The sequence below is a fragment of the Falco biarmicus genome, chromosome 1, assembly GCF_023638135.1.
Source record: "Falco biarmicus isolate bFalBia1 chromosome 1, bFalBia1.pri, whole genome shotgun sequence".
In the NCBI taxonomy this organism is placed as follows: Eukaryota; Metazoa; Chordata; class Aves; order Falconiformes; family Falconidae; genus Falco; species Falco biarmicus.
In genome coordinates this window covers 68,048,943-68,067,854 of record NC_079288.1, presented here as the reverse complement: position 1 = coordinate 68,067,854, position 18,912 = coordinate 68,048,943, and the positions used below count along the sequence as shown (strand labels likewise).

The 18,912-nt window shown below is 38.8% G+C and overlaps 2 protein-coding genes across 20 annotated transcripts in view; both read left to right on the top strand.

The window, feature by feature from the left end:
• Window positions 1–11,349, top strand: part of EXOC1 (exocyst complex component 1) — a 30,327-nt gene extending 18,978 nt beyond the window's left edge. For all 5 annotated transcript variants that reach the window (XM_056332241.1, XM_056332234.1, XM_056332226.1 and 2 more), the window contains 8 exons: window positions 1,112–1,275; window positions 2,933–3,040; window positions 3,501–3,577; window positions 4,147–4,375; window positions 5,577–5,760; window positions 8,018–8,217; window positions 9,652–9,846; window positions 10,664–11,349. In XM_056332241.1, coding sequence (XP_056188216.1) covers window positions 1,112–1,275; window positions 2,933–3,040; window positions 3,501–3,577; window positions 4,147–4,375; window positions 5,577–5,760; window positions 8,018–8,217; window positions 9,652–9,846; window positions 10,664–10,816 — 1,310 coding nt within the window. In that variant the 3' untranslated portion in view covers window positions 10,817–11,349. The remainder of the gene's footprint in view (window positions 1–1,111; window positions 1,276–2,932; window positions 3,041–3,500; window positions 3,578–4,146; window positions 4,376–5,576; window positions 5,761–8,017; window positions 8,218–9,651; window positions 9,847–10,663) is intronic.
• A 2,588-nt stretch (window positions 11,350–13,937) lies between these two features.
• CEP135 (centrosomal protein 135) overlaps window positions 13,938–18,912 on the top strand; it is a 37,028-nt gene continuing 32,053 nt past the window's right edge. For 8 of the 15 annotated variants that reach the window (XR_008820826.1, XR_008820827.1, XM_056332181.1 and 5 more), the window contains exon 1: window positions 13,939–14,254. The gene's annotated coding sequence lies outside the window, so the exon portion shown is untranslated. Of the gene's footprint in view, window positions 14,255–15,738; window positions 15,872–18,912 lie in introns of those variants that run through there. The other 7 variants (XM_056332191.1, XM_056332156.1, XM_056332175.1 and 4 more) reach the window with 2 other exon arrangements.

Sequence of the window (18,912 nt, the reverse complement as noted above, 5' to 3'; positions counted from 1 at the left end):
TCAATGTAAAGATGTAGTGCTGCATCATGGAAAAATGTACCTAACAATGAAGTACAGAACTCCGTTCAGAGTGAAATAAGCATTAGCAGAACCATTGTTTTTGCAAAGCAAAAATGAAGCACAGCTAAAATGGTCCAACATAAAAGTTGAGAAGGTTTGCAGGTAAAGGCAACATCTTCTGGTTTTTCCCATGCTACTAGTTGATATTAAAAATATGTTTGTGTCTGAGAGCTTGTTGTAGTTTTCCAACTCTTCTAGTAGGTTGAGGTAACAACTTTTATTAGATCCGTATACTTTGTCTTGTGTCCCTAGACTAGATACCAACAAAGCAGCTAAAAGCAGTCCTGCAAATTTCATTTAAGTTTGTCATTGAGGTGTGAGAACTTTATGTGGGGGGTCAAATACTGATGATTTCTTGGTCTTGTTTTGTTACTAGCTTTCTCCGTACTGTTCTAATGCTTCTGAAAATTTGGGAAAAAATAAAAAGATATGCTCCTCACCTAGGAGAAGGCCCCACAATATCAGGAAGAAATGTCTGAATGTGAATTATGATGACAGTGGGGGGAAGTGTTAGCAGTAGAGTTGCTGTGGGGCTGTAGATCCAGCAATATAGCTGGAGCAAACTATGTAGACAAAAGGATGTTAACAGTGGAAAGATCAAGTTCAAGATGAAAAAGTGCGTCTGTGTATATAAAGCTTTTTAATTTTTGCCCTTTTGTGGATTAAGTTTTTTGCTTGTGGCAGCCTTGGCCCAAAGTACATTCACAAAGATCATAACTGGTCTTTGCTTCTGAGTATTTAAGGAGAGTATCTATCACAGTGTTCCTGTATTTCATGGTTTTGTTCCTTTTATATCTTTTCCCCCTACTTTAAAGGGCTTATATAGCTACATTGTACTTGAAACTTGCTGGAGTATTTCAGTTACCTTGTAATGAGAAAAGAATGCGTTTATAGCAAAAGCATTTGCAGATTAGACAAAAAATGAGTTGTGTGATCTCAGTATAGGACTACTAGCAACTCTTGATCTCATATATTCTGTAAGGAACCTGTTCTTCTTGAGTATTTTATTCTGCCTTTGCTTCCCTCCTTCATAGTGTCTTTTATTTCACAGGTCTTCATGGAAGTTCTGGAAAATTGACTGGGTCTACTTCTAGCCTAAATAAACTCTCTGTTCAGAGTTCAGGAAACCGTAGGTCTCAGTCATCCTCGCTGTTGGATATGGGAAACATGTCTGCCTCTGACCTTGATGTAGCTGATAGAACAAAATTTGATAAGGTAAAGCCAAAATGTTGCATAGGATTCCTGCTTAGTTTTGTATGAGAAGCGTCTTACATGTCCTTCTTGTATAGTTCAAAAATCTATACTGTTTAAATCTTAACACATGCCAGTGTCAAATTCTGTATGCACCTAATAAAGACAGCTTCAAAGAAATACATAGATCAGAGTAGTATTCTCTGATTCTAAGATTCCCCTTAGTTCCTTTATATGTTGAGTGTGATCTTTAAAGAACATCAATCAAAAAATGATCTATTAAGTTTAAGCCCAGTATGCTTTTTTAAGCAAATAGGAATTGAATAGATAGATTCTTCAGCTGTTTTTATTTTTCTCAATACAAACGTTCACGTGTTGTGTTGCATTTTGCCAGTATGTAAGCAAAATGAAAGATAAGAAAGCATAATCTTCTCTTAGCTAGGACTTGAGCGTGACCCTAAAATTTACTTATACTGGTTTCACATCCAGGTTACCATCAGTTTTCAGCTTTAACCAATGGCACTAAAGTTATTGGAATGTCCTCAACATCTTTTTAAAAACCTGCTGTCCTCAGCATCTGGTGGCTTGGTTTTTTTACTGTGGAGGGAGAAGGTGCTGTTACCACAGTGAGCGATAAAAGTAATTTTCCTGTTCTCTATTGAATTATTTGATGAAGATGAGTATTTTTCTTCTGACTTCTTCAAATCCTTGCTCAGTCTTTTTCTGGGAGGAAATATTGTGTGCCTGAAACCATATTAAGTTATTACACACCTGTAGCGGCAACTTGTCTAGAATTAAAGTGATAGCTTTTAAAAACAAATTTATACAAGTATTGTGCTAAATTTTTCAATTTGTTCTTTTATCTCACACCCACTGGGGACATATGAGTGTAACTAATATATACAGAGTTGTAAGCTATTGAGCTGCCTTAGTAGGTTTTTTTCAATTTTGTTTTCCTATGGGAATTTTCCATAGTGTGGATTTACTATATGGCGCGTATATTAGTCCTTAAATACTTGCGGAGAAAATTCTGTGTTGTGTGAAGATTACAGATTAGAAGTATGTGTAACACCTGACTTACAATTTCAGTAGTTTTTATTACTAAAAGTACATTATTTTAATGAATTATTGGGAAAACAGTGTTTCATTTTAGATTAAATCTAAAAATCATTATGAATACTTCTATTTCAGTACAAAGCCTGCTGCTGGTTACTCTAGCAGCTATGTAGAAGCTTTTTGTGCAGAGCAGGTAAACTGTGTATGTAGAGGATAACAGGTTTTCTTCCCTGAGGTGCTTAATTTTGTCGCCTTCCTCTCAGCAATCCAGGCAGAGAAGAGGGTGGCAGAACCCATGACTTCCTATCACAATGCATATGTTTTCACTATAGCACTGAGGTCCTTCCTCAGACTGTGACTAGAAAACTTCTAGTTGTGGAAAACCACAGATTTTTCTTTTTGTCCCCCAGTGTTACATGGATGAGAAGGGACTATGTTAAAGATGCAGCTGTCACTTCAAAAGATACAAGTACAAGCTGTTTCCATTTCTATTAAATAGAAATAAGCCTTTTAAAGCTTATTGAAGATAGAAAATATAACATCCTATGCAACAAACAATTAACATTAGTATTTACTAACTGTTCATAGTATTTGGTGTGTTGATAAAATATTTGGCTTTCTTTAGATTTTCGAGCAAGTATTAAGTGAACTGGAGCCTCTGTGTCTGGCAGAACAGGACTTCATTAGTAAATTTTTCAAACTACAGCAGCATCAGAGCATCTCGGGAACAGCGGTATGACTTTATTCTCTCACTGAAGTAAAAAGTACTGAATAGGGCCTCATAAGAGACCTGTTTGAAAGACAACTTCTGAATTTATCTGGAAGTTATGTGGTCCAGGTGATCAATTAGTTTTTCTCCATGAGCTGGCAGAATCTTTATTTTTGGTTGACCAATACAAAAACTATTAAATAAGAACTGACACGCTGCTTTTGCCATGGCTTTGTTTCCACATATGATCGCAATGAATTCTTCATCATGCTACCCAGGAAAGCAATGGGGACTAATTGTCAATAGCATTGTATTTGGTGGAACATGACCAGAAAACTACTAGAACCTCACAAACCACTGTATTTGCAGCTTTGGGGAGCGGGTGAAGCTTACCGTTATTGTTTTGTCAAATATACTTATCACTTTGATATAGAACTGGAGAGAAGCTTTCAGCTTCCTTTATATACATTTGTTGTTCTTACAGAGTGAAGTGGAGGAAATGGATGGAGGAGCTTTAGTTCGTTCATACACTTCTGGTGTTCCACAAACAATATCATCTGAGTATGTGCTGCTGTTGTTTGTTACTGATTCTTAAGCCTACATGTGAATTTATTTGGCATATAAAACTATTTTCTCTATAATCAGAAATTGTTCTCTTTTAGTGAAAGTGAATAGTGAACTCTTCATTTGTACCTAAACACTGAATGTATTAGTAAATATAAAAACTTCTGTAGATAGGTTGGATGTTTTTGTCTATAGTAGTATAAAAAAGATGCTTAATTCTCTAATAGTTGTCAAAGTGAAACTAGCCACTGTAGTATATAAAATATGTGTTGGAAAATACGTTTAGCAAAGTTCTGAATTTGAGTGCGTGGTAGCCTCCACGCAGGAAATGCTTTTTGGAATAGTTTATATCTGTAACTATTGTTTTGGTTTTTTGTTTGTTGTTTTTTTACTGTGTGGCACTGGCGTTTCTTCCCTTAGTAGCAGTCTGAAATAAGTGAGACTTGCTGAATGCAAATGAGACTACTATAGCAAATAAATGTATCCTAGAAATGTTATCAAAGAGTGTGTAAAATAGCCTGGTAAACTGTCAAGAGTAATATTTTTATCTTATGCCTTTTTAATAGGAAGGACATGATCCGACAAATGATGACAAAAATATTTCGTTGTATTGAACCTGAGCTGAATAATCTTATAGCGCTGGGGGACAAGATTGATAGCTTTAATTCGCTTTATATGTTAGTTAAGATGAGCCATCATGTATGGACAGCACAAAATGTGGACCCAGCTTCCTTTCTCAGCACGACGCTTGGAAATGTTTTGGTGACTGTCAAAAGGAACTTTGATAAATGCATTGTAAGTTCTGCAGTTATTCTGATTAAGCTAACTATAATATTATAGGAAGCCCACTCCTGCCAAGTCTGATTTTGCATTTCTTTATAGTTGATTTTTTTGCTTTTAATTGGAAGTGAAAATGAGTAACGGTATTGTTCCCAAAGGCCAAGCTTTCAAAAAAGATAAACAATTTGGTGGTTGTTTCTTCTTCCTCTCCAGTTTTCTTCAATAATTAGCTATTTGTAACAAATATGGCCACGCATTCACTGATATAAGCTAGCTGACATTTTAGTTGTTTGTTTAAACTTGTACTTTCATGGAGAGTACTGAAGTCAGTTAAGTAAACTGTAGCTCTCTGCGTTTTTTACTTAACAAAATAAAACCTCATGGACTTACAATGTTTTGCTTTTCCCCTTTGACCATAATGTGCCAAATAGACAGACACCTCTTCCATGTGTTCGGTTATTTCTATCTTACCTCTAACAAAAACTTGGTTTAGATAAAATGGCAAGTATTTGTATCTTACCTCTAAGAAAAAATTGGTTTAGATAAAATGGCAAATCTTTTGGCAGCAGCAGAGGCAGCTTCTACTGCCAGAAACTTCCTTTTGCTAATACAGTATGACCATTATATGAAATATGGCAGATTCAGTGAAAACATAGTTGCTGGTATAATTTTCTTTTTATTGTCATAAATGTGATTTGGCTCTAGGCCAACATAAGAAGACTGACCATTCTTGGTCAGTTTAATGCTTAAAATATTTTGAAACTGATTTTTTTTTTCCAATTATACTCGGAAATAAAATGACAGTAGAAGATTAAAGAAACTTCCTTCAGCAAAAGGAATTGCTAGCTTGACTGAATCAGAAAAGTGAAGTCCCTTGTTAGATTATACAATTAAAATTGTTAATTGTCTCTGGTAAATAAGTTTCGGGTCTCTTTCTTGGTGTTTTTTTTTTAATAGTAAGTAAACAAAAGCAGAATAAAAGCTGTAAGCTTTTACTTGCCCGTCTTCCTTTTTTCTTTCCAATTATTTTATTTCTTAAGTTTTTGAGGGCAAAAAGGGAGGAAGACTAAGTAGGCTTACTAGTGGAAAGGTAAAATTATTTCCATGTTTGAATAAATGTCAATTTTTCAGTATGTTTGTGTTTTCTTTTACTAGTTGTTACATGGTCTGGAGTCATATATTAGAGGCTAACATCTGTTCTTGTTTCAAATTTAAGAGTAATCAAATGAAGCAGATGGATGAAGTAAAAATCTCCAAGAAGAGTAAAGTTGGGATCCTTCCATTTGTTGCTGAATTTGAAGAGTTTGCAGCACTTGCTGAATCAATTTTCAAAAATGCAGAACGACGAGGAGATCTTGATAAAGCCTACATAAAACTTATTAGAGCTGTTTTTGTCAGTGGTGGGTCTTCTGAGGTTGTCACAGTTACTAAAATGATTGTTTCCTCCTATTTATATATAATTTTGCTCCGAGCAACAGTTTTTCTATGATTTTAAGACTCTATTGCAAGCCCTGTGACCAATATTGTGCTGAAATTGTGTTATCTCCGTTATCAGTAGGAGAGACTCTATTGCAAGCCCTGTGACCAATATTGTGCTGAAATTGTGTTATCTCCGTTATCAGTAGGAGAGCAAGTATAGACCTTTTGATTGTAATACACTTTTTAAGAGCAAACGGTAGGTATTTCCCTTTGTACATATCTGTAAAGTAACTTTCAGTTATGACCAAGGGAAGTAGTTAAGACTCTGGAGGGAGAGATGTGATGGCAGCAACACAACAAGCTCAGTCTGAAGTGGTTTCCTGTCTTTTCTCCCCCAGTCTATCTTAAATTAGGAGATGAATTGATATGGGGATCCCTGGCATTTGGCTCTAATACTGTTCATCCTCACAGCCTTGTCTAAAGTAAATCACTTGAGTTCTGGTTATGAATTTGAACCTTTCTTGGCAGATCAGGTCCTTTGTGTCCTAGTCTGACACAGCAGAATGTTTCTCTAGTCCTCCTTATTTTCCCAGGTATGGTCGGGAAAAACAGCAGCAACCCCGTTGTTCTACTGGTTTTATTTAACATTTAACAAAAAAAAGGTGGGAGGAAGATATGCAAGCCAATGAACTCTGGAAAAATTGTCCTTCCCTTTTAAAATGAGGAGGACACAGATGGATGGACCTCTCCATGCTGATTTACCTGCAAACTTTCAAACAACTCCACCTATAGTAGTGCCCAGCCACTGAGACTTACCTCTTCTTAAGGGGAAGATTGGGCAAGAGGAGGAAGTAGAAGCGATAAAGCTAGTTTGAGGAAATTGCAACATAGTAGTCCTGAACGCATTAAGAAATTGTGAAGAGACATTACTTAGTAGTAGACTATAGTCCATATGTAGTCCACAGGAGCATCCCAGCTGGCAGGACAGTAAATTTTGAAAAAGTTTATTTGATTGCACCAACTTTTCTGAACTTAAGTATTTACTTAAGTGCTAAAACTAAGCAAACACCAGTAGACAGGCAAAACTCTGCAATAACTAGAGCTTAGAAAAGCATTTTTAAAAGGGTTTCAGAATTATGCCAGTCAAACACTGAAGAAGAAAAATAATGTTTCAGACAAGTACAAAGCAAACTTATAGAACAAAGAATTATGATGAGGGAGGATAAGGGATAGAAGTAAAGAATGAAGATGAAACAAAATTATGTACAAAATCCATGCAAGCAGTATGTTTAATGCAGTAGGATATTAAATTTACGAGTGATATTTGAAATGGGTCAGAAAGATGTAGTACTTCAGGCAGAATTGGGGGGTAGGGGTGTAGAAAATTATATGGAAGCACCCCGTCGGCTGTAGCAGACTCTTCCTACTTGGCAGTTCAGTGTTCTGACTGAAAGGAATTTGTGATCTTTATTGATATTCTGGTGCCCATGGTCACTTTCATGGTGGGCATCCTGGTAGTCTTGGCAAAACGATTGATGGATGACAATGTATAAACACTTAACTGCACTTTTGGTTGAAGCCATCTTCTTCTAGCCTTCTTGTAGGTGCAGTAAGAGAGTGATAGGTAGAATTTCTTTGCCTGCCCTACTTTTTTTTTGAGGAGGATGAAAGTAAGAGACCTGTGCAGGATTATCTGGTTTTATTATTAAATTTGGCGATTGACACTAACTAAAACTAATAAGCAAAAATTGAGAGATTGAGTACGTTTTTTAAAAAAACCCCACCACCTTATTGAGGACTTTTGTTCTAGCAAAGAGTGGAATCAGTTTTCTTTTATTTTTCTTAAATTGTTTAAGAAATAGAACTATTTAAGAAAATCTATCATGTGAAATGTATTAGGGGTAATGAGAGCATGCTTGCAAGCCTCCACAGAGTGTGGATTGTTTCTCACGTAGGTAAATGAGACCATATGTAGTCGCTACTTTATATCTTTTTATAAGTGACTTTTTTTAGGCATACAAATTTTCATGGTCTTAGAGCCTGTACATATCTGCTACTACTTTAGAAGGCTCTCAGATACCGATTTATTTAGTGGCAATTATGACAATCATTCATACAAATGGTTATTGACATAAAATCCAGAATTCCTTTTCTGACAGTATTATGGTTGTTGGTTATGTTGTTTTGAATTTGGTTGCCTTTTGGTATTCTAAGTATTTTGTTTGCTTTTTCTTTCAGTTGAGAAGGTAGCTAACGAAAGCCAGAAAACCCCCAGAGATGTGGTCATGATGGAGAACTTCCATCATATTTTTGCAACACTTTCTCGCTTGAAAATCTCTTGTCTAGAGGCTGAGAAAAAAGAAGCCAAACAGAAATACACTGATCATCTTCAGTCTTATGTAATCTACTCACTTGGACAGCCTCTTGAGAAATTAAATGTAAGTGTATATGAGTTTATATGTGAGTAGTCTTTCTCAAGTGTTTAGGCGGTACTATCTGATCTCTTTTACACTGCACCTATCATAATCACTATTTTATTTAGACCTGAGCATGCCTGCCAAGAGTACTCTACGTGTGAGGGTAACAGTCTTGGATGAAAACAACCAAATTTTTCATGGCAATTGACAGTACTGACTGAACATCAGTTGTGTCTTAAGCAAATGGTCCTGAGGAAGGAAGAAGCAAGGGGAAAATAATCAGGAGCTTTGGGACAATTTTCCCCACCTCAACTGCAGAGAAAATTACTGTAGTTCCTGAATTGTTCAACAGTAAAAAGTTTTAGGGAAGTTCCATATGTCTGAAGTTGAACTAAGCATTAAACTGCTGACAGGTTCACACTCAGTTCTGTCCACTGAGTGTTCCTGTTCATTGCTTTTCCTATAAGCAGGATTTAAGCCGCTCACTCCCTGATAAGTCTTAAGATGTATTCTCTTTTTGAAAATTTAAATGCTTTATTGCTGCTTCTTGCTTGTTGTGGGTTGATGCTGACTAGCACCTAAGCTGCCACATAATTAACTTCTTGCTCACTCCCCTCTCCGATAGGAAGAGCAAAAGTGAGAAAACCTGGGGGTGGGAGATAAGGACAGTTTAATCAGTGAAGGGGAGAAAGCAAGGAAGAAAAATAGTGATGCAAAGGCAGGCCGGCACTACCTCTCACAAGCAGGCTGATGTCTAGCCAGTTCAGAGCAACAGCCACTTTGAAGACAAACAGTGCCCTTGCCCATTCCTTTGACCCTGATTTTTATAGCTGAGCATGATGTTACATGCTGTGGAAAAAACTCTGGCCAAGTTTGAACTGTTCAGCAATAACCAAAATTTTTTATTGTGTTATCAGCCCTGTTTTCACCACAAATCTAAACCACAGCTCTATATGGGCTGCTGTGAAGAAAGTTAACTCCATCTCGGCCAGACCCGGTGCACTGTTTCAAATGATGTTGTGGCTTTACATGCATGTTCATAGGTGTACTTCCATCCATTTTTGTTACGTTGAGCCAACTGGTGTGGAGCAGTGAAAAGAGAGGGCAATTATGAACAAATAGTGCTGTAATTATGGTTTAAGTAGAGAAATTCCTATTCAGGTGTTTATACAGTTTATCTGAACGATCTTGTATTTTCCCAGGTTATTGGCCTCATTAGTTGAGGATTTTGAGGCTGATTCAGTATTAGCTATAAGGTTGCAAAAAATAGCTTGATTGCTCCTGGAAATGATTCAGTCTTATGCTAGTAGTTACGGAGCGCTGTATTGTTGGGCTTGTGCTTCAAAGTTTAAGGCATGGGGTAACACACAACAGTTGTTAAGTAGAACCAAGACTTAATTTGACAAGCATATATATAGATTTATGATAATCATTAATGCTGTTATTGTTCATTAGCATTTTTTTGAAGGTGTTGAAGCTCGTGTGGCACAAGGGGTACGAGAAGAAGAAGTAAGTTATCAACTGGCTTTTAATAAACAAGAGCTTCGTAAAGTTATAAAGGAATATCCTGGTAAGGAAGTAAAGAAGGGATTGGATAATCTCTACAAGAAGGTAGATAAGCATCTCTGTGAAGAAGAAAACTTACTTCAGGTAAACTAAATCATGGCTTAAGAGCCTTGTAATGTTTACAGAAAGGCTTTTTATTATTGCTTTTGTATATATATCCTGCGAGAAGTGCCTGGCTTCAGAGTAACTGAAAAACCATGACTTCTGAGTGGAAGTTTTTATAATTCCATTCTGATTCTGTTTGTTGTAACGTTGATTTGAATGGTGGTAGTAGAGGTAAGAGTTCAGAAAGAAACTCTCTTTATGATTCCCCAGCTGACCATTAATGGGTGATCTCTGTTCTGCAAAATATACTGGAAGTAGAGAACTAGATTTAAATGAACCGTTAACCGGATAGGAAATTTAGCTGGTACGCTATGGCAGAATATACTTCCAATTACACCTGTTCTCATAGTTTTATTATCTAAGTTTTTTCTTATAATCTGTAAACTTTCTCACTGGAGTAAATGATAAGTAGATTTAAGAGTTAAGTATGTATTAACAGCTTTTTAAAGTCTGAAATGGCAATTAGTAGCACTGTTCTGGTTCGGACTGTTTTGTTTATTTTTTTTTAGACAAAAGCAATACCTTTTTTAGGGCAACTTCCTCATCATCTTTACTATGTTCTGCTTTGCAGATCTGGTAGGAGACACATAAACTTTAAAGATCTTAAACTTAATGGGTAAAAAACTTCAATTGTGTTTTTTTTGAATGCAGCAACTCAATTTACTGAACTTTGTCAGCCAGCTGTAGTTCTAAGATGACATCTGAACTGAGAATCAACTAATAAGCCAGTGTTTTGTAGTTCATGTATAGTGTATTGTCCCAGTTGACATTTTCTGAAGTTTACTTTCTTTGGCAGGTTGTGTGGCATTCCATGCAAGATGAGTTTATACGACAATACAAGCACTTTGAAGGGCTGATAGCTCGCTGCTATCCTGGATCAGGAATTACTATGGAATTTACTATACAGGATATTTTAGACTACTGCTCCAGTATTGCACAGTCTCATTAAGTTCTTGAAGGGGGAAGAGAAGCTAGCAAAGTTTGTGCCTGTGTATAAGGAAATCAAACACTATAAATGCTATTTGTTTTTAAAATGTGGATTTCCATGTGTATGTGTAGCTAACTGCCATGTATGTCAAGTTACACTCCTGCTTCAAATGTCTTTCAGGGCAAAATGAAACCTTAGGGGATTTGTTGCTCTTCTGCTGGGTTGAAGTACTGTTTGAAAGCATTAATTCTGTGAAACACTTTGGATATAGTTTTCCCTTACCCTAATGTTCTTATACTTTTATTTATAATCCCTTCTCTTGCTAAAAGCAGTAAGCACTACCTTCATAGTATGTAAAAAGGATACTACTGTTTTCACTAGTATTTTGCATCTTTGAAATTATCTAAGCATTAAAGACTATCAAATTGTTCCATAGCTTCTTGAATGAGAAAGCTGATATGGAACGTAATGCAGTGTGAATACTGCATTTGTGTTCTGAGATGTAATGTGATTATGGCTATAATTCTTAATAAAACCGTGTTCATCATTCTTTATTTCGAAGGAGTGTTTTTTCACAAAGGTGAAAATGTGGCGTTGTTTCCATTGTTTTGGCTCTGGACATTGAGAAATAGGGCAATTCTACTTCAACGCTCCCCCCCCCCCCCCCCGCCCCCCCCCCTTCCTTTTAGTAAGTGTGATGTAGCATCAGTATACTCCCACATCATGTAACCCGTTCCTTCTCCTGGAGCCTCAGCTGCCTGTGATTCAGGACCTAGTTTTTCTGTACAGCTTGAGGAAATTGCTGAGTTGTTGGATAGAGCTGAGGTGTATATAGAATAGAAACAGGTACAATAAAGACAAACATGTAGACAGAGATGCAGATGCAAGAATAAAAACCAACAGTAATATGAAGGTGAATGTTACAAAACTCAGAAGGAAAAACTAACCTGATGCCAGCTTGGCAACACTGAGACACCTGGATTTAGATGAGCATAGTAACATGTATTATAGATCACTAAATCCTACTTGTCTTTTGTTTGCTAACAAAATACTTGATCCAGGTTGTATATGACCTGCTTACAGTGTCTTTGCATGTGACAACAGGTAGCCAAACCAAGACCAAGGGGTGGTGTAAAGGTTACACTTGTCCCATAAGGGTGTTACCGAAATCTTGGAATGAAGAATTTATCGACACCAATGGGATGCAGATAAGCAGACACTTCTTTATTGATGGCTGGGTGCGTGAGTGAGTCCTCTCACGATCAACGCACACCAGGCTTCAAAATCATACACCATCTATAGAACTTACTCATACATAAACATCGTATTTCCCAAAAATCATCAACGTATTCTCCTCCCATATCCGATTCTGCGCAGTAAAGATTGGAAAGATCTAGAAATGGGTCTGGGGTATTATATGGGTAGGTGGTACATGAGTCGGTGGTTGCGACCTCCCCCTGCCGGAATTACCTTTTACTTAAGGTAACTGTTTCTTGGCAGGTATCTACGGGTTGTTCCAGTCTAACCCCCCCCCCCCCCCCCCCCCCAAAGTTCCCATTAATTCTAATTTTGCATCTCAATGCATTCTCCTATGTAAATACGTAAATACTGTATCCAATCATCTTTAATCTTAAGTCTGTTATCTAAGTTCTAATCATTCCTATTAGGTGATTCTGACCTATTCTTTCAGCCTTGGTACAGTGCTGTACAAAGGATTTCATAGTAGCTGTTGGTTGTTGTGCAAACACAAACTCCACTAAAATATTTCTTATAATTCTGTATTCCTATTAAAATAACTCTGTAAGATCAAATGTGTTTCAATATAATCAAATATGGTTGTTAATTCTAACTAATAATAGATTTGTAACATGGGAATCTGTTACTCCACGCGCAGCACCAATTCATACAGAATCGAGGTGTTTCTCTCTTTTTGTTCCAGTTTGCACGAAGTAGGGAGCTAGGTGGTAATCCACAAAAACTAGCTCACCTCTTAACACATAGTTAAACTTTTCATACACTTTGCGCAATTGTTTACAATCAGGTTTAGTCACACATAGCTCTCATTGGTTGCTACAGGCCTTGTCTCCATCAAGACACAGCATTCCCTTTTTCCCCACCTTGCATGTTCTGTGATAGGGGGGTTTATTAGTAGGGGGCTTTCTTTGCTCAAGGTGGATTTTTTTAGTGTGCCGATTAGGATAGCTCACACATAGCTCAAGTAATTTTCTGTTTGGTCTCATTAATAATTTAGTTTTCCTTGAGATTATGTTGTTATTTCTTGTTATATTTATGTTGACATTGTATAGCGTCTGTTCTTTCCCCCAAGGCCATGCTCCACTGTCTCTTAAGGATTAACTTTTTTCAAATTTTGCTTTTTCTTTGTCGATATTTACATATATTGTGTAAATTTCCAGTGAAGTAACAGACTGGCCTTTTATTAATCGTGAATCTGTGAGCCGGTCGACTACACACCGAGTGTAATTCCCTTCAACTACACAGACAGCTTACAAAAGAGGAGTACCTCTCGCTTCTACATCAGACACCGCAGTCCCTGCAGTCTGGCCATAGCAACTACGCGACTGGCGACTATACTACAGGCAGCAAATGCAAGCAAGGCCCTCCAGGAAAGGCTCGCATGCAGCGGTTGCATCTGTGTCCCCCCGCTGTCACCGCGGGCCCTGCCTCCGCACGGAGCCCGCAGCTTGCACCGGGAGGCAGCTCCCGAGGCAGCCGGGGGGCGCCAGCTGCCGGCCCCGCTCTGTGCCTAGCCCGCCTATTTCGCTCCGGGGTGCAGCGGGCCCCGACGGTGCGCGCAGCCCCTCACACCCGCCCGTTTTGCCGGCGCTGCCCGGACGCGACGCCCGCCGCCGCTCAGCCGCGCAGCCGCACTGCGTCACCCTCCCCGCCCCTCAGCGCGAGAGCTCCAGGTCGCGCGGGAAGGGGCGGGGCGGGCGGTGGTTGGCTCGGCCGCCCGCGGGTGCGGGCGCGTGCCCCGTTGCTGAGGTGACGGGGCGGAAGCGGCGGCTGCTCCGCGCGCCATTTTCAAACCGCCGGTGGGGCCTTGGGTGGCCGCGCGCGGGGCTGCGGGGCGGCAGCGCCAGCCCCGGCCCCGGGGAGCGCGGCGGGCGGGCAGGGCCTCCTGTGGGGGAGGGGGAGGGTGCTGCCGGGGGACCGGGGCTCCGGGCGGGCGGCGGCGCTCAGCGGCTGGCTTAGGCTCCCGCCGTCCCGCAGCGGCCGCTGTGGCAGCCCCGAGGGCGGCGGGGCTCTGGGCCGCCTCCGCCCGTTGTGCCCCTGGGTGGCGCAGGGTGGCCCGGGCGGCCTCCAGCAGCACCCGGCCTCCGCGGCCGCCTCCGCGCCCTCGGGGCTCTGCGGCCCCGCCGGAGCCGCACCTGCCGCAGCCTCGCTGAAACGCCTCGGCTACTCCTCGGCCGCTCGCCCTGCGAGAATTTGCTTTTAACGGTAGGTCTGGTAAGACCGACTCGGAGGGAGGAGGGAAAGGAAAAATAAACCTGTTTGACAAGGGACTGACTGGCTTTCAGTGGGTACAGACAGGTTGCTGAAAGGTCTATGAGGCTTCCAGTTCAGGGAGCGAGCAGGCTCATAATCGATAGGCCTTCCTTGTACTCGGTGTAAACATGAAGATTTTAGTGACTCTAAAGAAGAAATCTGTTTTCCTAGAGCATGGGTTGTCTTTCTGTTGGCAAAGAGGCAACGCTTTGCAGCAAACGTGGCGTATGAGTATCTAGTCGGAAGTGAACTTCCAGCAAATCAACTTGGAAACAGACTTTGCCAAGACAAGTGCAGGCACATTCAGTGCATCTTGAAAATGATCTTGCAGGAACAGCGTTCCACAAATGGCCTTCAGTGTCCGTGGACTGTATAGAGGTGTGTTTTAGCATTACTGTAGTCAAACGGTTGGTCTCCTATGTGACTTTTTTTACCTGTATAAAAACAAAATCAGCTTTTTATAGCAGAATGAGGTACGTAAGCAGCGATTACGTGACAGGAGCAGATGTTTTGCAAACATATTTCACACACACAGCCCCCAGAAATGAAAGCCTTTGTCATGTCTGTTCTGATGAATGAAGAACACATTTTGGTATTTCCCAGAACTGAGACTGGAAACTCCAGTTCATAATTGTCTTTAGTGTTATTGTTATAGACTCAGTAAAGAAAGTGATTTCATAGCATATAAACTTGTTTGTGCTGATTTCTTTGTGTTCTGTTGTCAGCTGTGTGGCTTTATCTTTCCTCTACACAGCTCAGTGACCCTATTATGTTTTCCATGGCCAAGATAAAAAAGCAGAGCAAAGGTGTATTCTTAAACTTTCTATTGATAATACAAGTATTGCATCTGGAACAGTTTTTAATCTATATTCATCGTGAATTTTGCTGCATTGTTTTCAGACTTTCGAAAGAAGGGCTTCAGTGTGCTAAAACTTTTCAGTTTCATGTTCTACCTGTAACAGTTAGTCTAATACATTCTTCTTTCACACAATTTTATGCAAAATGATTCTATACTTATAGCCTGAAGGAACTGGATTTGAAGTTTCATTACTGCCTGTCTTTCATGTCAGTGTTCAATTTCAGTTGTTGGTGACTTAGAACAATAGGAAACAGTTCATAAGTGCTATATATGTCTATTTCATAAACACAGGCCTTCAGAAGAGGGCTTACAACCATCCAGGCAAATCACAAAATGAAGCACGTGAAAGTTGTCATCTCTAGCAGTGCTCACGAACAAAGGAGGAACAAAACTATGAGGCTATTAGCTCTGAATATCTCTTCTGTGAATAACTGAAAGATGCAGTCATTTAGACATCTTGATAAATCCTTGTCTGGAAATGCCTGATTTAAAGTACCATTTAATTTTCCCTTTTTGTTTGTTTATCTGATTTTTCTGTTTTTCATCTAAAATGGAAATTACATTTTCTTCCTTGCAGCACGAAATCACATGAAATATTTAGATAATGAATGATGTGAACTATTTATGCAGCTAATGTAGCCTATCTCATGGGAAATACTGAAATTGTCAAGAGTGCTTTCCAGCACTTCACAAATTTACAGACAAATCTAGTAAGTTCAGCGTACCTTTCAGCATAACTCAGTCATGATTCACAAGGCTATTAAGTTTCTGTAAAGAAAAGGATGTTCTGGATTGAGTTGACTGGCTAAGAATGATGTAGAAAACTTGAATTTCCAAAAAACTTTTGAGAAGGTTCCTTACCGAAGGCTTTTAAGAAAGCAGGTCTGTCAGGAATGGAGAAAAGGTCTTTTAATGGCTCACCAACCCCCTTAAAGGGTAGAATGTACTACCTTACAGTGAATGTGCAGAATATTTTCTGCTGTTTAACTCTGATTGGTGATCTGAAAGAATGGGTTAAACCATGACAGACAAAATCTGCTCATTATGTGGATGTTATATGGATATGTTAAGAGCAGTCCAAGGGTTGCAGAAGAGTGTTACTGGACTGGGTAATAAAGTGGGAGTTAAGGAACAGTGTTAGTAAAGGCAAAGTAATGCACGTCATGGGCTCTGAAGTAGCAGGTTTTGCTCAGAAAAAGAGACATTAGTGTCACTACGAATGCATCTAATTGATGCTTTGGAGCAATCAGGAATGCAAATTATAAGTTAGGAATCATTACGAATACTGTAGACTACAACAAAGAATCTATGGCTGCTTGGAGCAATCTCAGTCTCAGGAAAAAGCATGGAAAAGGGACACGCTGTACAAGTTAATAGAAAATTTTGGAAAATAGATTTGCCCTCATGACTGAATGAAAGCATGAATAAGGAATGATTATTTACCATGTCTTACCAAAAAAAAGAAAAAAGGGGGGAGGTGGGGCACCCATGAATTTCTGTTATACTTTTCTAGAGATTCAGTTAAACCCAGGAATTCATTGCCACAGGGTTTTTCAATGTAAGAGTGAAAAGACTGAAGAAAATAATTAGACATGTCTAAGAAAGGTATGTCAGGTAGTATTATAATGATTTAAGTTCAACATTAGGCCCATTGAGTCCCTGTGCTGTAGGGTTATAGAAAGAGAAGGTATGTAGGAGTAAGGTTTGGCTCGTGGTTTTTTATCTTTTTACGCTCTTGCTGTGGCAACTGTCAGAGATCTGGGGTATTGGGTCAGACTGATCTTGGATTCAACTGAATCGGTACAGCAGTTCATATATTCATTTTTTGTCTCCAGAACCCCAAATTTTCCTGATGGAGAGGATACTAGATACTTTCTGATGTCATGATGGGACTACTGATAGACTTTAGGATATCAAATTCATGCTATGGCTGTCTGTCATGACAGATGCCTGGAATTACTGACATACAATTTCTTTCCAACAAAGACTGTACAAGTCTTTGAAGACTTAAATATCTGTGTTAAGCTGTCTGAAATAATGTTCCCTAATTATTATTCTTACTTTCATTTCTGGATATTATGTATACCTATACTCCAGCTACTAGCTTCCTGGGCTAATTTTGACTCAGATGTGGCTCTAGGGAGTATATTAGTTTTTCTTATTTGGTTCTGGTGGCAATAATGTCTTGAACTAAAAATACCCAGTCTTCAACCAGAAAGCTGTTGGTATCTCTCAATATTGGAGTAAGTTTTGGTAACTACACCTCATTTAAACATCCATTGCAGTGATTTAGCAAGATCCTGTATACTTCCTAGCCACAGTTGCTGGAGTGCTAACATCTGTCCATTTATTTTCTCCACAGTTACTGTAGAAAAACTTACTCCTTAATGAGCTGAGACACAGTTTTGTTCTTGATGTTTCTTTTGTTAAATTTTCTCAATGTGATTTGTGGAAAAATCCTTTCTCTTTCCAAAAAACAAGCCTGATGAATGATTTAAAATTAATTCAATCTTTTTAACTGATATGGTTGTTCTTAAGGAGGAGATGGGCTCAGGAGTTACCAGCGTACTTCTGTGACAATATAAGGTGTATTCCTGGGACTAAATTTAAACATAGTAACACAGTGACTATTTTCCTGAATTCAACACCAAATCCTCAACATTAATGCAGAAATACCAAGGTCTCGTCACTTCTAGCTTTAATCTTTGGCTGCCAAAGGAGAATGAAGAGCATTTAGTACACATTAGTACATTGACCTCCACTTGGTACATTGACAGGTAGCATTCAGTGGAAGCAAGGCACCTCCTCCGCCGTTAACCGTCCCAGTGCAATATGTAAAGGATTGTTCTCCATGCTGTTGCTTATTTAATATTGTGATATTCTGAATCTCTCCAAACAAATATTTTGGCAGTGCTTGGAACAGATGCTGTGCTCAGAAGACCGGTGATTTTTCTCTCATCTGTGGAGCAGTACCTGGCAACCACAGTCCCATTGCTAGACTTACCTGTAGTGTTTTGGTATGATAAGATTAAATCTTTCCAGCTTCAGACATGAGAGAAACTTGCATGTTTACTAGTTTTATTATTAATAAATAATTTTACTTTCAAATACCTGGATGTGTTTCTTTAATATCTTTTTAAGATCAGGGGATTGTGAAACAGCACGGTGTAAATAACATCTATATTCTGTCCACTTTATATGAGATGCAAACAGTGCTTCTTCAGATTGGTAGTTTGGCTGCTGAGGTCTTTTTAGCCAGTAGGTTAATACTGAAACTTCTGAAGAAATGTGAGGGAAAATGTTTTACAGAAATAAGTGTTTTTCAAAAATATTTCTTAATATGTGAAAGCATCTCTTCAATAGTTGAGGAGCATCAACTTTAGCATTCCATTTCTTTTCTTGTTCTATTTCTAAATCCAGAAGGACATAACAACATAAAAATTGTACCTCCCTCAAAGGTACGTGGCAAAACCAAAGTTCTCAACTGATTTCAGATACAGTGGTGTTGATCCCTTTTATATCAGGTTAGTTAGAAAAAGGTAACTAATCAGTCAAAAGAAGAAAAAAACCTAAAATTCAGGTCCTTGAACTGTACTTTCCAGAAAATTATGCAGGTAGGACTATAGTACACTGATGTTTGGTTTTTTTCTTTCCTGTTTTCACTCATAGAAAAAAGGTGTTCAAAGTTAATCTGTCCTTAAAATTTTACACATTTTATGCAATTTTACAGGTGGTTGGTTGAAGTTAAGTA